General features: G+C 55.6%; 2 protein-coding genes across 5 annotated transcripts in view; one reads left to right on the top strand and one right to left on the bottom strand.

Moving 5' to 3' along the window:
* Nucleotides 1-13,016, top strand: part of TXNDC11 (thioredoxin domain containing 11) — a 54,882-nt gene extending 41,866 nt beyond the window's left edge. For both annotated transcript variants that reach the window (XM_046668576.1, XM_046668577.1), the window contains 5 exons: nt 1,837-2,629; nt 4,848-4,990; nt 5,321-5,430; nt 7,788-7,868; nt 12,265-13,016. In XM_046668576.1, coding sequence (XP_046524532.1) covers nt 1,837-2,629; nt 4,848-4,990; nt 5,321-5,430; nt 7,788-7,868; nt 12,265-12,904 — 1,767 coding nt within the window. In that variant the 3' untranslated portion in view covers nt 12,905-13,016. The remainder of the gene's footprint in view (nt 1-1,836; nt 2,630-4,847; nt 4,991-5,320; nt 5,431-7,787; nt 7,869-12,264) is intronic.
* On the bottom strand, nt 12,951-22,933 carry SNN (stannin). 3 transcript variants are annotated; one of them, XM_046668580.1, is made up of 2 exons: nt 22,397-22,933; nt 12,951-16,076 (listed from the first exon to the last, which is right to left on the bottom strand). In XM_046668580.1, the coding sequence occupies exon 2, from the start codon at nt 15,987-15,989 to the stop codon at nt 15,726-15,728; it is 264 nt and encodes an 87-aa protein (XP_046524536.1). In that variant the 5' UTR covers nt 15,990-16,076; nt 22,397-22,933; the 3' UTR covers nt 12,951-15,725. The 3 variants fall into 3 exon arrangements, with proteins under 3 accessions (XP_046524536.1, XP_046524534.1, XP_046524537.1); XM_046668578.1 differs by lacking the exon at nt 22,397-22,933 and adding an exon at nt 19,395-19,624; XM_046668581.1 differs by lacking the exon at nt 22,397-22,933 and adding an exon at nt 17,492-17,512.
* Between the last annotated feature and the right edge of the window lie 190 nt (nt 22,934-23,123).

Raw genomic sequence — 23,123 nt, 5'->3', positions numbered from 1 at the left:
CGCTGGGCTCTTGATGGGTTATATAGGCTTGACCTGGTGGTTACCGCGTGCTGTCAGAGCCTATCCCAAAAGGGCCGAGAGGTGTTTGTGTAGGGGGAAGAACAAAACGCTGCTTTGTCATCTCAAGTGACCTTTTTTAGACCCAAGAACTACTCAAACAACTTATTTTTCTGTACAAATATATGTCTTGAATTAACTCTCTCTATAAATATCACGTTGTAAAACTTGGGGTTTTTTTGAAATTGGAAAAACACTCGTTAAATGGTTTTTACACACATACACACACGCACACTCTTTAACGAAGCAAAATCCTGAGTGACTTAACATCTTTTAAATGTGTCGAGATTTGATCCAACTTAGCACAGGATTCTATTTTAGACAGTAAGTGCCTTTGGATTATAGTGACTTGCTTGTCTTTCTCATGAAGCTGGGGTGGGTGGTGGGTGGTGGGTGGTGGAAGGTACTCGGTTTGAATATCTTGGAATGCAGCGTGAATCTAAATGGCTAATACCGCTCTGAGGGTAAAGCGGTTGGTCTCACCGAGTAGTGGGAGCGTGTCTGTCACCCTGAGGTGCGTTCATTTCCCAAGTGTTTGTTGAGCGTTTGCTGCATGCCTGGCTCTGTGCTAGGCCCAGGGACAGCGGGACAAATCAAACGTGGCCCCTGCCGAGACAGATCTATGAGCTCGTGGGGAAGAGGGCTGTCTCAGCAGACTCTGCGAGACCCCGGGAGGGGCTCTGGGCCCCTGCAGATGCAGTGCCTGGCTCTTCCTGGGGCAGGATGGGTCAGCTCTACGGAGCAGCCACCCTGGGGCCGCACCTTGGGGATGGGCTGAGGTTTGTCAGATGGAGAAGCCTTGGCTGGCCGGGCCTCTGAAGGGGTGGCATTGTGAGAGGGCCTGTCCTGGTCTAGAAAGGGGACACCAGAAAGGCAGCCTTGGGCCAGAGTGGGTTAGGTTTTATCCTCTGGGTAATAGGGAGCCATTGAATGTCATTTGGTAGAGCAGTTTCATGCTTAGGGTTGTGTTTTTAAAAAGAAGTGGTGGCAGTCTGGAGGCTCAGTAAAGGTCGGGGAGAGAAAATGGTGGTGGCCAGTGGCGACTGAGGGCCTGAATTGAGGCAGTGACAATGGGTGTGCAAAAGAGGGGCCTGCTTCTCCATGCTGGAGTCCGAGCAGGCTGGGTTTGAGACTTGTGGTGGCGCAGAGGGGAAACTGAGGATTAACTGATTTTCCAGTTTGGTGATGCCCTTTTCCTGGAGAGGCTGCAATAGGCGGGGAAGAGCTTATGGGGGAAGGCGAGACGGATGAGTATGGTTTGGAGCAGGTTGAGTTCATAGCCTGCTGTGAGGCCTGAATTTATTGGAAACATGGGTGCTGTGAAATACTCTGATCCCTTCATGTGGTGTTTAGGAAGTTTTTAGACTATTAGTTAAGATGAAGAAAGGAGACATCATATGAAGGAGTCTTAAAGATGTAAAGGAAAGTGCACTCAGCTGGAGATCTGTTTCCGGTTCTCCTCCCTGGCTGTGTGTGTGGGGTGAGCTGCCTCCCCTCCCCGGCTTTCTGCTTGTCGCATGGTAGACTGAGACGTCCACCGCTAAGACCCTGCTGGCTCTCAGCTACCGGTTCACTGTTGGTAACAGAGTGACATGTCCTGAAAAGTAACCCACGCCTCTTTATTAATCGCTTTTGCTGTGATGGCCTCCTGTGGGACGCAGTACTTCCAGCCGGGGTTCCTTCTTGTGGATCAGGCTAGGATGCTTTCCAGGCCTCAAGCTACGGGGTCTCTCCCTCAGTCATCTCCACGCCTCTCACGAGCTCCACCCTGTGTTTCAGATCACCGAAGTGGCCTTGGAGTACAACAACTGTCACAGGGACCAGGTGGTGGAGCGGCTCCTTCAGCACCTGCGGCGGGTGGACGCCCCGGTGTTCAGCTCCCTGGCACCTGAGTCCCCAGTCGGGCTGCCGGAGCCACCACTGATCACAGCGTCCCCCTGCTGTAACACCGTGGTGCTGCCCCAGTGGCGCTCGCTCTCCAGGACCCGCAATGTCTGTGAACTGTGTGTCAACCAGACGGCGCGGGTCGTCGGGCCGGGCTCCATCAGCACGCCGCGGTGCAGCTTCTTCGAGATGGCAGCCGCGCTGGATTCCTTCTACCTCAAGGAGCAGACCTTCCATCAGGTGGCGTCGGGCAGCACGGAGTGCAGCAACTTCCTCAGTTCCTACAGCCCTTTCAGGTACTACACTGCGTGTTGCAGGACCGTAAGCAGGGCCATGACGGGCCTCCTTGGGTCTGAGCGCGATGCCTCTGAGAGCCCGGCCACTGCGTTTTCTTCCCTGGAGGAGAGCTGTGAGGTGGGCCCCGCGAGCTCCGTTCCTCACATTGAGGAGAACAGGGACCTCTTTCCTGAAGCAGACGTGCGTAGCACGGACTTCACGGGCCTGAGCTGCAGGACCAACAAGACCCTGAACATCTACCTGCTGGATTCGAATTTGTTCTGGTTGTACGCAGAGAGGCTGGGCGCGCCGAGCGCCGCTCGGGTGAAGGAGTTCGCCACGATCGTCGACGTGAAAGAAGAGTCTCACTATATCTTGGATCCCAAACAGGCTCTCATGAAGCTCACCCTAGGTACTGCGGGCTCTCCCCACGCATGCTCCGCACCGCTTAACTTCCGGGTAGGCTCCTTAGCGTGGGCTGATGCAGCTCTCTAGCTCCTGTGAAATCTTTAGGCTGTGCTTGGTCGTAATTTTAAAAGAAGCTAATTTTGTCTATTAAATGGAACAGAAGCCTCCTAACTCCAAACTTTGGATAGTTAGCCGCTGGACGGTAAGAGTCCACTGGTCCAGATCGGCTGCTTCTGTCACGCTTCTAAGGTGGAGCGAGCTGCAGGTGGTGGGGGGACAGGCGGGGTGGTGCAGAGCTGCAGGGGTGTTCCGGGGTGATGCACGGGAGCCCCCACACAGCTTCCCTGGAGCCTGAGACGATAGAGCCTGGCCTCCCTTTTTGTCTCGCAGGTGTAAATGTCTAAGTTTCAAGGCCACCAGGCCTCATTTGCTCTGCTGTTGCATGACGCTTTGAGCAGGGATGCTGTGACCTTGACGCCTAGATCGTAGGAAACGAGTGTCAAGTGCAGTAAACAAGCGTCAGGTTGCAAACCAGCGAAAACCACTTTGGGGGTCAGACCCCATTGTGGGAACGCCCCCCAGAGCTTGCGCCTGGGGCTGGCAGCAGCGGTGAACTAACCCACACTGTCCTGTTCCCAGGCCTCGATGTGCACACAAGGAGGTGCGAATGCAAAGGCCCTGTTAATTCAGCCTCGCTGGGAACACGGGGGCAAGGCAGTGTCTGCCACCTGGAGGCAGGAGGAATGCGGTGGGAGGGGAGCCTTTGATTGTCATGTTTCAGAGAGTGTGAAAGCAAGAACTCAAAGCCTCTAGATAGAGTCGTCTTACGATGGCTTTAAGGCCAGGTGAAGCTTGTTTGTTACTGTGGACAAATTGGAAGGGGCTTATGTAAATGGTGATTTTTTTTTTTCTATGTGGAATTATATATTATAAACACGGAGGCTCCTGAGTGTTTAAAGGAAGCTGTGACCAGTCATTTTATGAAGTGCATACTCTACTGGTGCTACCAATTGCTTCCAGTTCACATTTTCTAAAGTGACATTTTGGTGTACTGAGTTTTCTTACAATGAAACAAGCCTGTGCTTTTTAAGTTAGTGTTTAGTGGATTTTCCAGAATTCTGTTCGGTAATACTCCATCACTGAGCTGATAACATGTTCACTTTGAACGTAAGGGTCATCTGAAGGAAGCTTCTTCAGATTTCTTTCCATCTTCTGTGCCTGCTCTGGAACATCTAGCTCAGTTGTTCTTTGTCCTGTAGTTGGTGACAAAATTTGTAAGGGTCCTTGTAAAAGAAAAAAACGTCTACGATGTGTCCTTGATGGTTTGGAGAATCGACTCTTAAGTCGGCTGTATCGGAGGCAGTTTGAGAATTTAGGGTTCGTTCAGATTAGGAAAGAATTCTTGGTTTTATGTTTCAAAAACATAGCCAACTAAGTGTTATTCAGATGGTGATAATGAATTCTCTTTAGTATTCACATGACAGTCTTCACTTCCTCCTCCCTCTGCAGAACATTTCATTATTCATTAGGACCTCAAAATGGAGCGAGAAGAAAGAGAAAGAAGTGAAACTCAGATTAGTGCTGCTTCAGATGATTCAGAGGGATCTGAAGACAGCGGAGCTTGTGGGGAGGCTCAAACTGTCGGTTCAAGTTAGGTTTTTGGATTTATTATGAGTTTTATTTATGTGTTTTTCTGCTAAATATAATTGAGTTTATTTTTCTTAACTTCTTAAGAAGGAAACTTGAAGAACTTTAATAAAGGAAACAAAAACTGTAGCTCCTTGTCCTCGAATTAATGTGTTAAACACGTCCCACGTCACCGCAGCTTGTGCAGTTACTGCCTTTGTAGTTCTGCTTGAAGCTCTCAGAGGTTGAAATCTCTTAAAGATTGTGGCATGTTGATGATTTCTGCAGTCCCAGGTGTCTCTCTGTGCACCAGTACTCTTAGAAAACAATAGGATAGAATTCCTAGTGGGTCTCAGAGCCTCTGGCCCTGCGTCGCGTTGGTTATCTCCTTACTGTCTGCTGACTTCTGCTGCCAGAGGGAGCTAACCCTGCCACCACCCGGGGTGGCTTGGTGCGGGGCTTTGCCTGGAGGGGAAGTGTTAAAAATGTGAGCCTGTGAAGCCATCCCATTTTTTTTTAAATGTAGAGAGTAAAGTAGGCCAGCTCCTCTCCGTGTACTCAGAGAAGGGTTGATCTCATTTTCTCTTTATTTTTAGAGTCTTTTATTCAAAACTTCAGCGTTCTCCACAGCCCCTTGAAAAGGCATCTTATTGGAAGTGGCTCTGCCCAGTTCCCTTCTCAGCATTTAATCACCGAAGTGACAACTGATACGTTTTGGGAAGTAGTCCTTCAGAAGCAGGTATGGAGCCACGAGAGGGCCAAGCATCCCGCATCTGCCCCTGTTGAAACACTGTCCTAAGCTGCAGCTGGTGGGGAGTGTCTAGTTTGAAGTATAGAAGATGAACCACGCAGTCTCATTGCAGAGCGTGCGTGAATTACGTGGGGGGTTTTCTGATTGCAGAAAGTCCTTAAGAAAGCACATAATTGGAAAGATCTAAAGATTCCGTTTTTTCGCTGTAATTTGCACCTAAGCGACGTATATCCACTGCCTGCTGGGTTGTAAGCACAGCGAGGACGTGCGGAGCCCGTTGTCCCGGCTCCGGTCCCAGCTGTGTCCCCCTGCCCGCAGGACGTTCTGCTGCTTTACTATGCACAGTGGTGCGGCTTCTGTCCGGCCCTCAATCACGTCTTCATCCAGCTAGCTCGGCTCCTGCCAGCGGACACGTTCACTGTGGCGAGGTAAGGAGGCTCGCTCGGCTGCGCTTCGGGCCGTGTGCCTGTCTTCGCTCTGCCTTGCAGCTCGGCCGTGTGGTTTGCCAGGGTCTGCCCATTTCCCATTAACCTCGGATAAGACTTGGTTGAATTGTCAGCTTAAAGTGTGAGCAAAACGTCATTGAAACCAAAGTTTTCCTGATGAGTGCTGAGCGTTCCTTCCGTGGTGCTGAGTGCCTTTACCCTCATTGACTTCAGAGGGGGGAGTGCAGTCCTGTGGGGCTACTGCTGACCTGGTTGCTGGGACAGCCCGAAGTGGCCAGCGTCCTGGAACACCACAGGAAGGGTGCCCCCAGAGTTGCACGGCCCCGGGCCTCGGCCCAGCAAAAGGGGGCCGGTCCCTGAGGTGCTGCCAGCCGGCCCTGGGACCTGCCACAGGTCTCTCCCCCAGGCCGTGTCTCCCCCTCATTCCGAAAATGAAGAGGTAAGATTGGTTCCTATCAGCCTGTTCAATAAGACACGAAAGGACAAATACTCTAGGACTCTGCTTATGTGCGGCACCTGGGGTGTTCAGAGTCACAGAGACAGAAAGTGGATGGTGGCTGCCAGGGCCTGGGGGAGGGGAGCCGGGGTTGTTGTTCAGTGGGGACAGTTTCGGTTTTGCAAGATGAAAGAGTTCTGGAGCTGGAGGGTGGTGATGCTGCACAGCAGTGTGAAGGTGCTTATTCCCGCTGAACCGAATGCTCAGAAATGGTGAAGATGGTAAATTTTATGTTATGTATGTTTTTCCGCAATAAAAAAAAATTTGTGGGGAGAAAAAGAAACATGTGAGAGAGACTCCAGTGTGAAGAAGGGACATGAACAGGTTTTTCATGTGAGAGGAGAGAGTAAATAAACAAGTGGAGAGATTATAATCTGATGAATGTGTAACAACAGCAAAGTGTCACTTGCACTTATTAAATTAACAGATGCTTTTAAGTGACAGAATCTTGATAAAGTAAAATTGGTACAGTCACATGTAGCTAATAGAATAAGTAAATTGGCATAACCTTTTTAGAAAGCGTTTTAGCCACATTTATAAGAAATTACAGATTTTGACCCAGTTAATTTTGCTTTTGGGAATTAAGGAAATAAGGCTTCCAGAGGAGCATGAGCTAGTGGTAGTATTCTTTATGTCCAACAGTAGAGGAATGGGTAAGTAAATTATGGTTGGGCGTTTGATGAGAATTTTACCCGTTCATTACAACAATGCTTCTCATGTAATTAATTGAAAAGAGTAGAGTATGAAATATATGATTCCTTTCTCAACAGTATGTAGGCCTGTACCCCAGGCCTGAAAGAGAACCCCAGAAAGAAGGTCCCAGTCAGCACCGTGGAATTCTGAGTGGATGTTTACAAATGTTGTTCTTTTAATTTTTCGGTTTGGTTTTCAAAGTAAAAATCAGAGAGAAAAGCATTTGATTCTAGAATGAAGTGTCCGGCACCACTTGTTTAAAAAATGGAGCTCTCCTGTCTTAGGGAGGCTGTCACAGGCAGAGGCGGGAGTGCCGTTTCGTTAATAAAGCTGTTTAAAAACCACTATGATTTGGTTACATCATTTTTTTTTAAAGTGAATTTCATCCTTGTGGACACATACATGGCATGGATCCCCCCTTCCCCACCATTATACTTTCTGAAAATTTCCATCAAGTTAATAATTCAAAACATTTCCATCTTTTGTATGTGCTATTGGTGAGTATCGACGTTGGTGCCACCTGACTGAGCCGCCCTTCTCAGGCTGCTCCCTCCTTCTAGCATATTCTTTTGCTCCCTCTGAGCAGCCCCTGGGGGCAGGGGAACTTGCTGCATGCCCAGCTCAGTGTCAGCTGCAGGAGAGGCCACCGCCGCGTTCAACAGTAATTAAGCACAGGTTGGGTAATTTAGCACAGATGTCATCTTCTGTATTAGAAAATTAATCTGAAATCTAAGAAAATACACCCTTTCTGCCCTCCGACCAGATTTACAAAGTGTAAAATAGAGTGTAATCTTTCTTTCCCAGTTTGCTTTCGTCTTCAGAGAGGCTGGATGTGTTTTGTGCAGTGATTGCCTCTCTCTTCCCAGAGCTGATCCAAAATTGAAGGCCTTGCCGAGCCCTGTGAGGTGCGCGGGCTGCTTCTAAGGCCCCACAGAGGCCTTTCTTCTGGAAGTCCATCTTTGCTTTCAGGACGTGGCGTTCCCACTCAGACGTGGAGCGGAGACGTGCACGTGCTCGAGGCATCCGTTCTGCCTCCACCGGGCAGTGCAGCCGCAGACGTGCTCCAGGCGCTTCGGTTGCTGAGGAAGTTCCTTTGGCCTGGAGTTTCTTGTGCTAATCTTTTACTTTTTCTGTTCTTTCCCTTTGCCAGGATTGATGTATCTCAGAATGATCTGCCTTGGGAATTTATGGTTGACCGTCTTCCTACTGTCTTATTTTTTCCTTGCAAAAGGTAATGCTGAATTTTTTCAGTATTTGGGCAAATGGGAGTCTTTTGCTGAAAATTAAAGGGGTTTAAGATACTTAACAGAAGTAAAATATAAATCATTAGTTATTACCAAACCATTTTGAATAAAATGTATTGTTCACAAAATGCACCGTTATGAGGGACAAGGGTCGGAGGGCTTCGGTGTCCCCATGTCGGGTGTGGTGGTCGTTTGCAAGAAGTTTGCCTCTCCCAGAGTGTGTTTGACAGGAGCCTGAATGTGCCATCGGCGCTCATTCGCTTTCCGGGCCTTAGGGGCGTGCAGTGGATGCAAAGATGGACAGCACAGAGCCCCACAAAACAACAGCTTGTCTGCTGAGCCTCACGGGCGTCAGGCCCGCCCCAGGCTTTCGCGTGTGTCGTTTCTCCTTGAGCCCTCCCGAGGAGCACCTCGTCCCCCTTGTGCAAGGAGGAAACGGAGGTTCCTAGCCCCCACACCCCCTCCCTGGGATTCAAGGAGCCTTCTCCCCACGTGTGCAGCCTTCTGGGAACGTCGGCCATGGGTTGTCACCTTGATCTCTTCCCGCGTGTCTACGCCGGACTCCAGGTTCGGTGATTACAGCACCTACCCCGAAAGGCCAGCCAGCAGGGCTGGGGCGTTAGCATTGGGCACGCAGACTTGGCAGTTAGAGACTGTGGATGCGGATGTTTTGGTAGAAAGGGAAATTAACTCTTGGCCTTTAAAGCCTGATAAACCAGATGTTCTCTCCCTTTTTACAGATGCTCTTTTGTTGTTTTGGTTTATTAATTATTTTATTGGGCCACAGTGGCTTATAGCATTATGTAAATTTCAGGTGTACCCCTTTTGTTTTTAAAAGGCTGCGTCCTTGGGCACCCAGTCATGTGGCTTTGACAGTATCTCTACAGGGAAAGGCTTTTGTAGGATTACTGTAGTGGGGTCCCTAACTCACACATGGGACGTTTACTGTTTTAATTTCCTGTGCTCACTTTTCCCCTTTATTACAGCCACTGCCATGCTTTTTGTGTTTCTCTAGGAGAGCACTTCCTTCATATCTATTGAGTCATTTCCTTGGTTTTTCCTCTTTGTCTCAAAGAATTCCTGCTGGAATGCTTCCTGTGGTAGTAGGGTCTTGTCAAATCATGCACTAAAAACAGAGCCCGACTCACCCCGTTCTGCTGCTGACTGTGTTCTGTCGAGCCTTCTTTCTAAGAAGCGTTTGGAGTGCCACACAGTCAAGGTCGTGGACAGTAACGCTAGCAATTTCATCTCTGTGCAACAGAGGTTGGGCATGAAGTTCAATGAAGCGTAATTTTCGAGTTCCAAACATAGTTTGGAAAAGTATCACACCCCACCCGTGCCTTCGCATGAAGAAGTTCTCAGCAGCTAGAATACGTGAATGTGTATTGGGAGACACACACAGGATTGGTGGCGGGGGGTGTGTGTTTGGGGGCCCGAGTCTGGATTGAGAGCCTTGCCTTCCCGAGCTGCCCGGTGTGGTCAGCATGGAGATGAGCTCGTTGTCCAGGCCCCGCGCTGCTGCTCACTGTGCCCCTTACCATTTTCCTTGAGTTGACAGGTCAGAAATGTCAGTACTGAGTGTGAGCGGACTGTCAAGTTCTGTTTCGGTGGAAAGCTTGGCGAACCACATTCTGGCTGCTCTGGAGCAGCCTTGTTCTTTCCTGCAGGTCAGTGGCAGTCACAAGTGAACTCGGCTCCTCGTGAGCTGGTCCACACTGAAGGTTCAGCCTGCTCACAGGGTCAATGGGCAAGGAGATGAGCTGACAGCTGGCAGAAGAGGAAATGAAAAAGGCCATTTGGATTACACGTGATAAGACTTTTTTCACGTGCGGGTGCTTATGTTATTTTTACTGGAAAGTACATATGTGTTTTGATAAAATACAAATTTGCGTATGCACTGGGTTACAACGTGTGCAGAAGGGAAGATGTCAGGATGTGGACGTGATAATTTTGGAGGAGTGAGGTCTACAGGTGACCCGGGGGAAGCATCTCGTATGCTTTTTACATGCTTTGCAAATTGTCCACAGCAAGCCCATCTGACTTTATAACCTTGAAAGAGAGAAACCACATGAAAGAGCTTGTCCTCTGCCACAGTGTGCGGCCTGGGCCTCCTCTTGCTCCTGGCGGGGCTGACTTCATGTGCCGGGGCATCTTAGAGCGGCTGTTCCTTCCACACTCTCTGTGTGACTTTGCTCTGGCCCTGCCCTGGGCTGGGAGCTTGAAGAGGGGTTTGTTGTCATGTGTCCCCGGGGGAGAACCTAACTCCTGTAGAGAGGCTGCCCCGCCTGTGCAGTAGACCCTTAGACCCGATTTGTCATTGTTACACTTGACCCTATGCTTCAAAGATTTAAATGTGCGCCTAGTGGATTTAGAGGAGAGTCCGGTAGACAGGGGGACCTTCTGCCACCACGCTTGAAATGAGCACTGTTTTGGGAGCATGTGTTGACACTGTCCTTGCTACTTCTAAAAAGCTTGGAAACACTTTAGCATCCCCATTAGGTAGATTCACGGAGACTGCTCGAGGAAGTCTGAAATAGCACGCTTACAAATATCATTTTCTGTCCAGATACACACTGAGGCGTCTGGGCAGCTCATTCCTGGGGGCGATTACATGTACTCTCTGTCCTATTAAGGCCAGCTCTTAATAGAACAGAACTTGGTGGCAGGTCCAGCCTCTGCTTGTCCTTCCTCCCACACACTGTACAGTGGCCAGGAGCTTTTTTGTCTTTAACTATATTATTTATTTATTGAAAAAAAATTTTTTTGAGGAAGATTAGCCCTGAGCTAACTGCTGCCAATCCTCCTTTTTTTTTGCTGAGGAAGACTGGCCCTGAGCTCACATCTGTGCCCATCTTCCTCTACTTTATATGTGGGATGCCTACCACAGCATGGCTTGACAAGCGGTGCCATGTCCACACCCGGGATCCGAACTGACGAACCCCAGGCTGCCGAAGCAGAACGTGCACAGTTAACCGCAGCGCCAGTGGGCTGGCCTGCAGGCTCCAGGAGCTTTTTAGTTGTCGGTTGAATGGCTGGAAGGCCCCCCTTGAAGAAAGCTCACTTGTTAAGAAAACGGTGCTTAAAGGAGGGCATGGTTCTACACTTAGCCCAGAAATGTTTGCAATTATTCCCTGTACTGAGAGTCTCCGTGAGTGTTGGATAAAATGGGACATGTCTGACTTGAATCGCCCCGTGACTCTTAGCTCGTAAGGGAGGCCGACCCATTAATAATAGCACACCTTCTGCCTTGTCTTAGGCATTTGGCCGCTGGCTCTGTGTGCAGAGGGCGGCAGCTTTGATGAGTGGTTTCTGGCTGGTTTTTAAAAAACAACGTGGTTTTCCTGAGCTGACATTCACTGAGCACGCAGGTGGCTCCCCTCATCCTGAGGGCAGGCTGCAAGGCCAGGATGCTCCTGCCACCCCCTTGGCAGGCGACGCTGTGCGGGGCAGGGGTGCCACTCGTCTGGGGGCTCCCAACCCTGAGCCGCAGCCCCGGAGTCTCTCGCCCTGCACTCCTTCTGTGTTCCGAGGCAGCCATACGTCGTTTGCCCACCTCGTCCATAAAGCCAGTGGTTTTGATGTATTGCAGCTGGATTGTGTACGCGGGGGTAGATGTGTCTGTGGTAGAAATTTTGGTCGTGAGACAAATGACAAGTTCTAAAAAGGAATCTTCCAGTCAGGACTTGCAACAAAGCTCTGGGGATACCCCGCCTCATGTCACCCTCCCTCCTGATTCTGTGCGAGCAGCCTGAATTCAAGTCCCTCGGCTGGTCTGTTTATCAAGGCAGGGGCTCCAGTAACACCTTCCTCCTCATGGCAATAAAAATGTCTCCAGGTGTTGCGAAATGGCCGTGGGGGCACAGTCACCCCCAGTGAAGAACTCCTGCTTTGGATAATGTGTAATAAATGCTTGCCGAGTATTTCAAGTTTTTCCTAATTCACCAAGCACTGTGGGTGGCCACAAGTGATGTGGGTGACAGTCCTGCCCCAGGACGCCCTTCCTGACACACCCCGGGCCTCTTGGCACACAGGCCGTCTGCCCCCGTGCTCCCCGCGCCCTGCGTCCCTGGCTTTAGGCTTGGGCCTGGGAGCGCTTGTCTTTCCTGGAAGGTTGTGAACAGAAACTGAATTCTTTGTCCTCAGGAACAGACACACATTTGAGATAAGCCACCTTAATTACAGAACGCGCATATGGGACATCCTCAGCTTTGTAGAAAACTTTTTGCTCTGTTATTTACATTTTCCTCGCTGACTTTCAGTAAGTAAAATCCTCGGGATGTCTTTTGGGAGGAAATACGTGGCCTGACCTTCAGTCGCAGTCCAGTTTGGGGCCAACGGTGTATGCGAGGCTCTCATCTCTGACTCCTTCCCCTTTCTCTCCAGAAAGGACCTCAGTGTGAAATACCCCGAAGGCCTGCCCATCACCCTCCCAAACCTGCTGCGGTTCATCCTGCATCACTCAGACCCTGCCCCTGCCCCCCCGAGCTTGGCGACCCCTCCGACGAGAGAGTGTCTCCAGAGCGAGGCGGTCTTACAGCAGGGCCACATCTCCCACCTGGAGAGAGAGATCCGGAAGCTGAGGGCAGAGATCAGCGCCCTTCAGCGGGCGCAGGGGCAGGTGGAGGCGCGGCTCTCCAGCGCGCGCAGGGACGAGCACCGGCTGCTGCGGCAGAAGCAGACCCTGGAGAGGCAGCACGGCCTGCTCCAGCTGCACAGCGAGCAGCTGCAGGCCCTGTACGAGCAGAAGACGCAGGAGCTCGAGGAGGTGGCCCGCAAGCTCCAGGAGCTGGCCGACGCCTCGGAAAGCCTCCTCACCGAGAACACGTGGCTCAAGATCCTGGTGGCGACCATGGAGCGGAAACTGGAGGGCAAGGACAGAGCTGAAAGCCCCACTCCCCCAGAAGAGGCGCGCGCTGTCCCCCCGGAACCTCCAGGTGCCCCCCGCCTACCTGGCAGCACCCCGCCTTCCAACGGCAGCGCCATGCTGGCGTCCGACAGGAGCAACGAGAACAGGACGGACTGACATTTAACATGACATGAAATCAGAGGTGAAAACTGTACATTGGGAATATATTTATGCAAATTTTATTGAAATTTATTGTAAATAAAGATTTTCTCAGTGGTCTAGAAAATCAGTTTGAATGTCACTCAGCTTTTATTGAACAGGGATGACATCCCTTGCACTTATTGCACGGAGTTGATAGCTTTGAGACAAAACAGTAGCACAGGCCACTTGAAGATCTGTCTGAAAAATCGGTCCCTGTTTTGGTGGCTCAGTGTCAGAGTGTCTCCCCGTTCCCCCTCCTGGCGCTTCTGCGATGACACGGAGGATGAAAGATTAATTTTGCCTGACTAGTCAGAAAACTTAAACGCAACAGTCGGGCTATTCAGAGAGAATTCAATGAGAGGCCATAACTTGACTAAGCCATTTGAGTGTGCGGCTCTGGTGTCGATGCTATAAAAAGTAGCTATTGATAAACAGGAACAGTGAAACCGATTATGTGGCCGTTCACCAGTTCTACAGGCACTTTCACGACCACTCCCGGAGACCCCGTGAGTGCCCCTCCACGCCTGTGACCCAGCACTGCCACCACACCCACGGGCCTGCTGCAAGGGGGAGAAGGGACCTGGAGAAGAGAAACGGAGGAGAAAGTGACGTTTCATCATTTCAAAACCAAAACCTCACTGGCCCAGTAAAGACCTCAGGGCAAGCGTGACGGCCAAGCCATGGTCCTTTCCCGGGCCAGGCTCAGAGACAGAAAATGCAAGTCCCAGGGGCTCCTCAGGTACTGGGTGGGCACACATCCTAGGGGGTGCTGCTGCCTGCGGAAAGTAGAGGTAGAAGGCTCGGAAGTTCTGGAAGGCGAGGGGAATGGGTCCAAGACCCTAGAGCTCCCACGTGCCTCTTGAGCCGCCTTCATTAGAGAGCAGAGCTGCTCCCCATCTTCCAGTTGGCACCTCTGGGACTCCTGCCGCCCTGCCCCACCCGCACCCCGTCCCCCACTCCAGCCCGCAGGCCTCTGTTGGTCTCGCGCTTGCCCATGCCCAGTTAGGGGCCAAAGACCTTTCCTCTCCTGTCTTGATGCCAGCTGCCCCCTAAGGGCCCCTCTAGCCCATTGTGGTCCCTCGCTCCTGCCCTCAGCTCAGATTCCTCCCTAGCAGCCCCTCCCCTCCCCAAGCTGTTACTTCCTGTTTGACCCCCACTTTAGGTGGATGCTGCTAAATAAGTGGTCCCTAAGACCCCTCCTCGGGGTTCTAGAAAGGACATTAGTTCAACATGGTTTTTAGAGGAGACCCGGATGAGGCCAGAGGAGTGGGCTTCAGCCGGACCCGGAGGCTGGAGCTTGGAGGGGGAGGGGGGCGGGGTAGCCACGAGCCACCCTGGGGCTCCCTGGCCATGCTGAGAGCCGGCGCTCCTAGGCCAAGCCGGGGCTGGTCCCCGTTTGTCACCAAGGATGCCCACACAAGTCCCGTTGGGTCAGGGTAGCTCAGGATGTGCCTCCAGTGGTGGGGCTAATCCAGGCGAGGGCACTGAAGCACACAAAGGGTCCCCCTGGAGATGCAGGCTGTGGGACGCTGGCCCGGCCCAGAGCCACCAACTCCTCGTCTGGGCGAAAACCAAGTCCCGGGCCTGAAACCCACTCTCCTCCTGCATCCCCGGAGCCCACCAAGCGTGGCTGTCAGAGCCACCTGGGGCCCCCCGCGTGCACGGGCACAGGCTCGGTGCTCCTAGAGCGGGGTCAGGGGACTCTCCTCCAGGTGACCCGCTGAGGAAAGCGAAATCCAGTACCCAGCAGGTGGGTGGCAATCTGAGAAGGAAGGAAGCTAATTTGCGAGAAAGGGAAGGGGGGCGGAAAACCCTCAGAGTCCCTCCCCCTGCCCTCCAGTGCAGAAAATGTTAAATACAACAACAACCAAAAACCACAATTTTCTCTTTCCTGGGCCAACTGGGTTTCAGAGAAAGGTCGCCTCCACGGGCTTTGGGGTTTGTAGCGGAGCCTGCGCTCTGTAACGCCCGGTGGGGGCAGCGGGTGGGGACTGGGCCGGGGGAGTGCTCAGCATGCTCAAGACCAAAGGGGCAAGAAACTGCTCTGCCACTAGGACGCCTGGCAGCCATCGGGACTCGTGCCCTGACTCGTCCTTCACCGGTTCCCAGGCAGCCGCAGCAGCTTCCTTGCAATAACTCCACTATCAACAGGAACTGGAATCCACCGACCAACCGAGTCTACCTAGAGAACGAGGGGGCGTGGTTCTTCTTTCATCCATTGCTAACCAAGCAGAAATCCCCAGAGCACCCCCTCTGGGCGGCCGTGAGACCTGACACTGATACTCACGTCCTCTGCATGCACACGCACGTGTTATATACATTAGAGGCCCCGCCAAGTGTCTGAGACCCTCCCCCACAGCCATCGTGAGTCCGGTCGGTCAGTCCCACGTGCTCTATACAATGTTTTAAAAAATCAGCAAAAAAGGCTTAAGGACGTGCTTCAGGGGCCTATTTACAGTTCACAGGTTTGTGAGTTCACACCTTACAGTAGTAGCTCCATCAAAAACAGGCTCAGCTAAACATTCAAGTAACGAAAGCGCTATGGGGCCGTGAGCCCCCGCAAGGTCAGGCCTGCCCACTGCCTGCAATGGGCAGCCCCAGCAGGAGGCTGAGGGCACGCCCAGGGCCACCGAGTCCCGGCTGGGGACAGCTGGGAGCCCGAGAGTCAGTGCATGCGATGAAGAAGCCTGCGAGGCCATGCCAGCAGTGTCAAGCCTTGCTCTCAAACGGCGGCATGTCCGTGGTTTCGCGCCTCCTGGCTGGCTGCAAACAGGCCCAGGAGCCCCCGCGTCCCAGCTCAGCCGTGGACTTCCAGGCCGTTGGGGGTCAGCTTGGCCTTCCTCTCCACACACGGTCCCCTGGCCGAGTACTGCACCAACAGGAAGGGCTCCTTGGTCTCGCCATCCCCGACGATGCTCTCCTCGTCCTCCGACTGGCTGATGCGCTGCAGCCGCAGGTAACACCAGCAGCCCAGGATCAGGGCCCCCAGGGCGGCGATGGCGATGAGGATGACGATGACCGTGACCACGCCCGTGGTGGGGCTGTGGTCCATAATAGACATGGTCAGTGCTCGGGGAGGCTGGCACGGCAGGAAGCTCTTGGGGGCACCGGCTCAGCGAGGCTGGAACTCAGGCGGGACACCAGAGCCCTGGAAGAGAAAGCAAGACGAGGCTACATCGGAGACTCTGCTGGGGACCCTGCCAGCTTGCGAGCTGGCTGGGCTCCTCCACGGGGTCTATTTTTAATCTGTTCTTAAGCCTGACCGTCCCGCCCTCATCCCAGGGGAAAAGCCTCTGGTTGGCCTTCGCTGTTTCTCTGTTCATGATGCCACCAGCGTCCTCGCTGCTCACCCCAGTCCCCTTCTTTCACTACCTTTCATACCCTCAGTCACCCCCGCTCAGCCCCGGAGCCTGAGATGCAGGGAACGGGGGCACCCAAGACCTGCAAGCCCCCTGCAGCAGAGGCTGAGAGAGAGTCTGCTTCAGCTGAATGTTCCGGAACACCACTAGGTGTTCAGTAACGGCTCAGCAACTACAAGGAGGCAGTGCTTCATTGATGGCCAGACATGAGGGACTCAAAAGCAGGGAAATGACATCAGCCCCTTTTGCAAACAGGCAACACATCTAGCTGAACCGAGTCTTCCGGAACACCTGTGAAAGGCTGGGGTGGGGGTGGGGGGGCGGTGACAGGCTTTGCCCACAAGGGAACTGCAGCCACCGGGGGAGAGCCCCGATCCACCACATACCATCTGAGAGGAAGCCAGGCAGCAGGGTCCTGGAAGATGGCAGCCCGAGGGAGGGCAGGAGTGGGACAGCCCGGCCCTGCCCTCGCCAAGCTCAGCGCCTGGTGCAGAGCCAGACCGCAGAGGGGTCAACACACCCAACGCCTCTCACTACGAATGCCATGCCACGAACACAGGGCACCGGGTGCCACGATGCTAAGCCAGTGGGGCAGGGGATACTCAGGGAGGCAATCTGACACTGGGACGTGCAGGAAGACCTAGCCCTCGGGGAAGCGTGTTCCTGGCAGGGGAAGGGCATCTGCTAAGGCTCTGAAGGCAGGAGAGGGCCTGCTGGCGAGTGTGAGGAGCTGAGGGCCCTGGTAGCCGGACCTGGAACATCAGCTTGTTCAGTGGGGGCAGCGAGGGGGTATACATGCTGGACCGCCACCTCCTCATCCCGTAACCTCAGACAACAGCTTCCACCTCTCTGAACCCCGAATCCTCCTGTTAATGGAGCTGGTCGGGGGCTAAGGAGAGCACAGCTGCAGGAAGCACAGAAGACAAGAACCCCCACTCGAGGTCTGACTCTAGGTGGCACCCACAGGCCCAGCCAGTGACGCCCACTGAGGCTGGAGGTGCTGGAGCTGGCAGGCTCGCCGGGGCCCCAGGACCCTGTACTTGTTTATTTCTCCTGCATTGCTGTAAACGGAGCAAAGCACAGTAACCAACAACCAGGTGGTTCTGAGGCTGAGGTGACGCCCTGGGCACAGGGCCGGCCCGAAGCAGAAGCCGGCGCCCAGGCAGAGCTGGCTGTCCGAGTTCAGCGTTTTGAGCAGACTGACCTCAACACAGGTGGACAGCGCTGGCCAGGGAAGGTTGCCCTCCAAACAGGATGGAACCCGCCGTCCCTGAGCGGTCACAGCCTTGATTAGAAATGACTCTTCTCCACACCAGGAGTCTCCCGACCCGCCCCCAAGGCCAGATTTGCCTGAGGGTCAAAGGCAGCCAAGTCAAAGCCCAAGTCCATCTGGGGACCAGGCCCTGGGAAAACGCCGCAGACCCTGGAGTGCGGCCCTGAACCGCGCCCGCGTTTGCAGAGGGGTCCTGGGCAGGAGTCGGGGCGACATCCTGGAGTCGGCCCCCTTCTGACCACCTCCAGCGTCAAGTCGCTGCCAGCGCTCACGGTGGCTCCCTGGTCCACATGTGCGGGCCCACTGCAGCCAGCGCCCCGTCTCGGAGGGAAGGCACCAAGTCCTCACAGTGACGTACAGGACCGGACACGATGCATTCCCACCCCTTGCACCCCTCCCCGCTGCCCCCAGCCAAAATGACCCCGCGCTCCCTCCTGCCTCCAGGCCTTTGCCCAGGCAGGTCCCTCTGCCCAAATGCTCTGCTCTCCTACCCTTGTTCAGTGGTTCTCAACTGGGGGCGGCTGTGCCCTTCAGGGGACGTTTAGCAATGTGCAGAGACATTTTTGGTTGTCACAACTGGCAGTGGGAGTGTTGCTGGTATCGAGTGGATAGGGTCCAGGGATGCTGCTAAACATCCCACAGCGCACGGGATGGCCCCCCACCGGCAAAGATCTGGCCCCAAGACTCCACAGTGTGGAGGCAGAGAAACCCGCACCTAGTTAACTCCAGTTCAGGTGGGGAAGCCCTCCAGAGCCACGGTCCAGGAGGGTCTCTTCATCCTGCGACTGCACTTGCTCCCTCCCTCCGGGCACCAGCCTCAGTCTGCAACCCTGGCTTCTGTAGCTCCGCCATCTGGTTAGCACCCGCCTCCCCCATCGGGCTGTGCGCTCCAGGAGTGCCCTTGCACACTTCTGTGCCCTCCAGTGCACAGATCATCCTGGCCCCTCTGCCGCCATCAGGGCTGCTATCAGCTCCCACAGCTCTGCTCTGTCCTCTCAGGCCTCCAGACAGGACAAGTGACCCCCTCCCCCACAGAGAGCCTGCTGGCTGCAGCTGAGTGAACACCCACCGCCTCGGCCCTCCCCGCCGCCCTCTCTCCACTGGACCTTTCGGGTCCAGCGCCTGCCAGGGCACCTGCCCTCGCCCCAGGCTCCTGGACAGGAAGCCCAGTCAGTATCAATTCGGAAGGGGAAGTGTGTGTGTGTTTGGGGAGTGGGGGTGATTTGGGGGCAGGAAGCGGGAGATCAATCAACGGCAGCAAGACGTGGGATGGTGGTGGCGGGGAGCCCAGGAGGTGCCCACAGTCCAGGGGAATGCCAGCGGTCCGAGGACTAACGAGGAGACTGAGGCAGAGGCAGCCCCAGCTCAGAGAGACCCTCTGAGGGGAGTGGTGGCCTCAGAGCCCTGTCTGCTGCCCCCGCCCCAGGCCAGGAGGGGTGGGCAGAGCCAGGTGACCAGGCCATACTCATGCCAGGTCCCGGGCCCTCGCCTGAACGTGTGTGTGTGCGCGTGTGTGTGTGTGTTCCTTCACTCGCTCGGCAAGTATTTCCTGAGAACCGATCTTGTAAAAGATCTGATCACGTCATGCCCTGCACAGAACCCTCCCCAGCACTGGCAGAGGACCCGAACCCCCTGCCTCCCCGAGCTTCCTACCACCTCCCCCGCCTCGACCTCAAGCCCTCCACATTTTCTGTTCCTTCTGCCTGCAATGTTTTTCCCCGACTGTCCCGTGACTGGCTCCTTCCTATTATTCGGGACTTTCTCAGCAGGTGCCTCTTGGGGGATGTGTTCCCAGACCCCCATGACTGCAGATGCCCCCCGGCCCCACACTTGCCATCTCCTTGCACGACTTCATTTGACTTCCCCGAGCTCTTGGCTGCTTGGAAGTCCCCTGGGTCAGGGAATGTCTTCCCTGGCTGCTGGCTCCTTCCCGCAGTGGACTCGGAGCCTGGAAGCAGAGGGCACTGTCCGTTGTGCCTGCTGCTGGGTCCCCAGCCCTATGATCGGCACACAGCAGGTGCTGGAGAAATGTCTGCTGAGGGTTCCAAGCCCGGGGACAGAGTGATGAGTTAGAGGAGACGCTGATCAAGGCTGGCACCCCTCCCTCCCCGCCCCCCTCAGCCAGCTCCCTAACCTTGAAGCCACTTACGGGACCCTGGGCACAGGTCCCCATGCCTGTCCCAACAGACTCAAGGAAGCTGGCAGCCTGCGTGGGAGGTCAGGCTGCAGCCTGAGTGCGGGGGCAGGAGCGACATGTGCAAGTAGATGCCGGGCAGGCCTGAGCTGGGGAGGGCAGCTGTTTCCACGAGTGCTGGGGCTGGGCCAGGGGTGGGGGGCCGCCAAGAAACACAGCCCAGGGGAGACCTGAAGCCTGAGGGTACTGGCCGCTTCCCCCAGACTCTCTTGGCCTGCGCTGGACCCCACCCGCTTGCTTCGCCCCTCCCAGGCCTTCCTGATGCCCGTCTGAGCCAAGGGGGCTCCTGTGAGTCAGCTGACCTCTCCCCAGATCCAGGAAAGCCCACGGGGTGGGACAGGGTGGGCCGCAGCATAGGCTGGGGAGATGCCCAGACGGCGCATGGGAAGCCTGGACCCCCTCGGGACCATCGTCGAAGCAGTTAGCATTTATCCTCTGCAGTCATGAACCCGGCGGCTGAGGCGGCTCACCGTTATCACGCCCATTTTACAGACGAGGAAACTGAGGCCCAGAGAGTCGGAGTGGACCGCCCAGGATGTGAGCCCAGAAGTGCGGCCCATTAGAGCACAGGTAGGGGTCTTCCCAGCACCAAGGGCCGGCCAGCCTGCCATCTCCGGGCACTCTGGGGTGGGTGACAGACCACTCTCCCCCACCACCTCTGGAGCATCTCCTTGCCTGCTCCCTCAGTCAGGACAAAGGCTGGCACTGGAGGCCAAGGCCATTTGGACCCCCAAACATCCAGGGCCAGTCCCCCCCCATCGCTGCCCCCTCCTGCTCTGAGGGCCCTCGGTCCTGCCTCCCTGGGCCAAAAGTGGCCCAACCCTCGGGCCTCAACCACTGCTCCTGGAAAAACCAGCTCTGAAGCCCAGCCTCGCCATCTGCAGAGGCCACCCCTTTGAACTGCCCAGCAATGTGTTCCAAAGGACAGTCCCAGTCCCAGCCACCAGCAAGCTGAGAGCAGGCATCTCCCACCATCCTGCTGTCCCTGAGGCCCACAACTTAGGTCTTCCCTAATGTAAGACGGGGTTCCAGTCACCCCTGCCTCTTCATGGGACCCCCAAACTAAGCCTTAACCCCCCTTCACAGGTCACACCACACACTCAAGGCCCAAGGGGGCCACAGTTAGCAGCAGAGCAGATCTGGGTCCCCTCCTTCGCCCAGCCCGCCCCTCCACCAGCTCCTGTGAGCTGTTGTGACCCAGCCAAGCAAGCGGCCTCGATTTCTCAGTGTGCAAAATGGGAATGAGGCCCTGATCTCCCCAGCCAGGCTGTGGGAAGGAGGAGAAGTGATAAGAAACGTGAAAATGGAAGGGCCACAGGGCCACCAGGTTTGCCTGTCACCAGGCACCATGGCCTGCTGGGTGCCACAGGGAGGACAGTGAGCCCTCGGGATCCCCTCACCCCCACCAAGGACCTGCCTCCCAGGAGGGCACCGAGCCTGGGCAGGGACACGCTGCCACCTTCTTCTCGCTTAACTGGGCATATCACGAGTGTCACCTGGCCCAGCTGGACGCCAGCTCGCCACTGCTGCCCTGCAGCCTCCACCTTCTGGGGCTGCCCCGCTTACCAGGCCAGGGACTTCCAGCAATGCCCTTAGGGGTTAAGCCAGGCCCCCTCCCCCAACAAGGCCATCTGCAGAGTGTGCCAACCAACCAGGGTCCGCCTCTTTCGGGGACCCCAGTTCACAAACGAAAACATGCACTGCCCGGTCTCTGATTAGGAACGTAAGATTGTAGGCACGACGGGGCACTACTGGGCACGACCAGGGCACAGACGAATGTCTGCTCTGGGCCAGGTCCAAGCAGACACTGGGACCGAGGACGCATCACCCAAGGTCCCTGCCATCCAAAAGCCAGGACCAGGCACAGCGGGGATGCCGAGGGCTGACGAACAATCACGGGGCTGTGCCCAGCTCTGCGGCCAATGTCACCTCCTCCTCCAGCCCCCACCCATCTCACCCCCCCCTCCTGAAGAGGAAACTCGCCCCAGAACCCCCTAGGTTCCCCTGTGCACAAGAGGAAGCTGGCTCGGGCTTGCCCGGGGAATGCCCCAAGGTCAGTGCAGCTCTCCTGGGGCCCAGGCCTGAGGCTCATGCCCCTACCCTGTGAATCAGCCACTGGGCATTCACACAGGCTGCCCCAGGGTCAGCCCACTTGGCCAAACAAGTTTGGTAATAACAGGAGATGCCTGACGAAAGTTGGTGATGATTACTATGTGCCAGCCTCTGAGCTAAACACTTCACACACATCAGCTCCTTTCGGCCTCAAAACACCCTCGAGTTGAGTTATTACCACGCCCACTCTGCAGACACAGAATCTGGGGCTCAGAGAAGTTAAGTCAATTACCCAAGGTCACACAGCTCAAGAGTAGTTGCGCAGGGATTCAAACCCAGGCAGCCTGGATCCAGAATCCCAGATTTCAACCTCGACACTAAAATGTCATATTCTTGACTCCCACCTCCCCACTCCCGTGCCTGAGGACCAGATGAATTGCACTCTGTCCCCCCCGCCCCCCCCAGGGCAGGCTGGGTGGCCGGGGCCGAGGACTCGATGCTGGGGACACAGGGATGACAAGCGCCCGGGCAGCTCCCGCGTGCTGAGCGCGGGCGACGTGCAGGCGCGGTGCCAGGCGCGCTCCACGCACCGTCTCATTTCACCCCGCCAGGCGACGCTGTCGTCTCCCCCACGCTGCTCAGGAGCTAAGCGAGCCTGGAGAGAGGAGGGGGCTCGGCCCGGGGGACGACAGCTGGACGGGGAGCGACAGCTGGAGAGGCAACTCCAGCCGCCCGCCCGGGGCAGGAGGACGGGGGACCACGAGACCCAGTCATGCCCACGCCGCGCAGTCACCGCCGACGGAACCCAGCACTGAACGCTGCGGCTCGTCCTCAGTTTCCCCACCTGCGAAAGGGGCGCCAGACGTTGCCAGGACTCCCACCCCTACCCCCCGGGGGCCCTCCTGATCACCCGGGGCCTGCCAGGACCCCCGCCCCCTCCATTATTTTTAAAAATCCCGAAGTGTCCCCACGAGCCCGGCGGCCGGTCCGGGGCGCGGAACCGCGGGCCGCGGTGGGAGCATCATCGGCTGGGGAGACACCCCCCTCTCCGCGCAGCGGCCGCCGCCCCCCGCCGCCTCCTTTGTCCCGATCTCGCCGCAGCGCAGCGGACAAAGAACCCCCGCCCGCGGGCGCGGCCCCCCGGAACAGCCCCTCCCCCCGAAGCCGCGCCCCCGCCCCGGCGGCCCCTCCCCCGCCGCGGAGACCCCCGCCCGCGGCCGAGCAGCCCCGCGCGCCCCCCGCATCCGGGGCCGCCCCTTCCCGTCCCGCGGCCCCCGCCGCCCGAGCGCCCGGCCGCCCGGCCCCGCTCACCATTGC

Source organism: Equus quagga, chromosome 7, assembly GCF_021613505.1.
Source record: "Equus quagga isolate Etosha38 chromosome 7, UCLA_HA_Equagga_1.0, whole genome shotgun sequence".
Classification (NCBI taxonomy): Eukaryota; Metazoa; Chordata; class Mammalia; order Perissodactyla; family Equidae; genus Equus; species Equus quagga.
The sequence above is the reverse complement of the archived record's forward strand: the minus strand, read 5'-3'. Positions and strand labels throughout refer to the sequence as shown.

Coding starts and splice junctions, on each gene's coding strand:
- SNN (XM_046668580.1), bottom strand. CDS start 15,989: ATGTCTATTATGGACCACAGCCCCACCACGGGCGTGGTCACGGTCATC.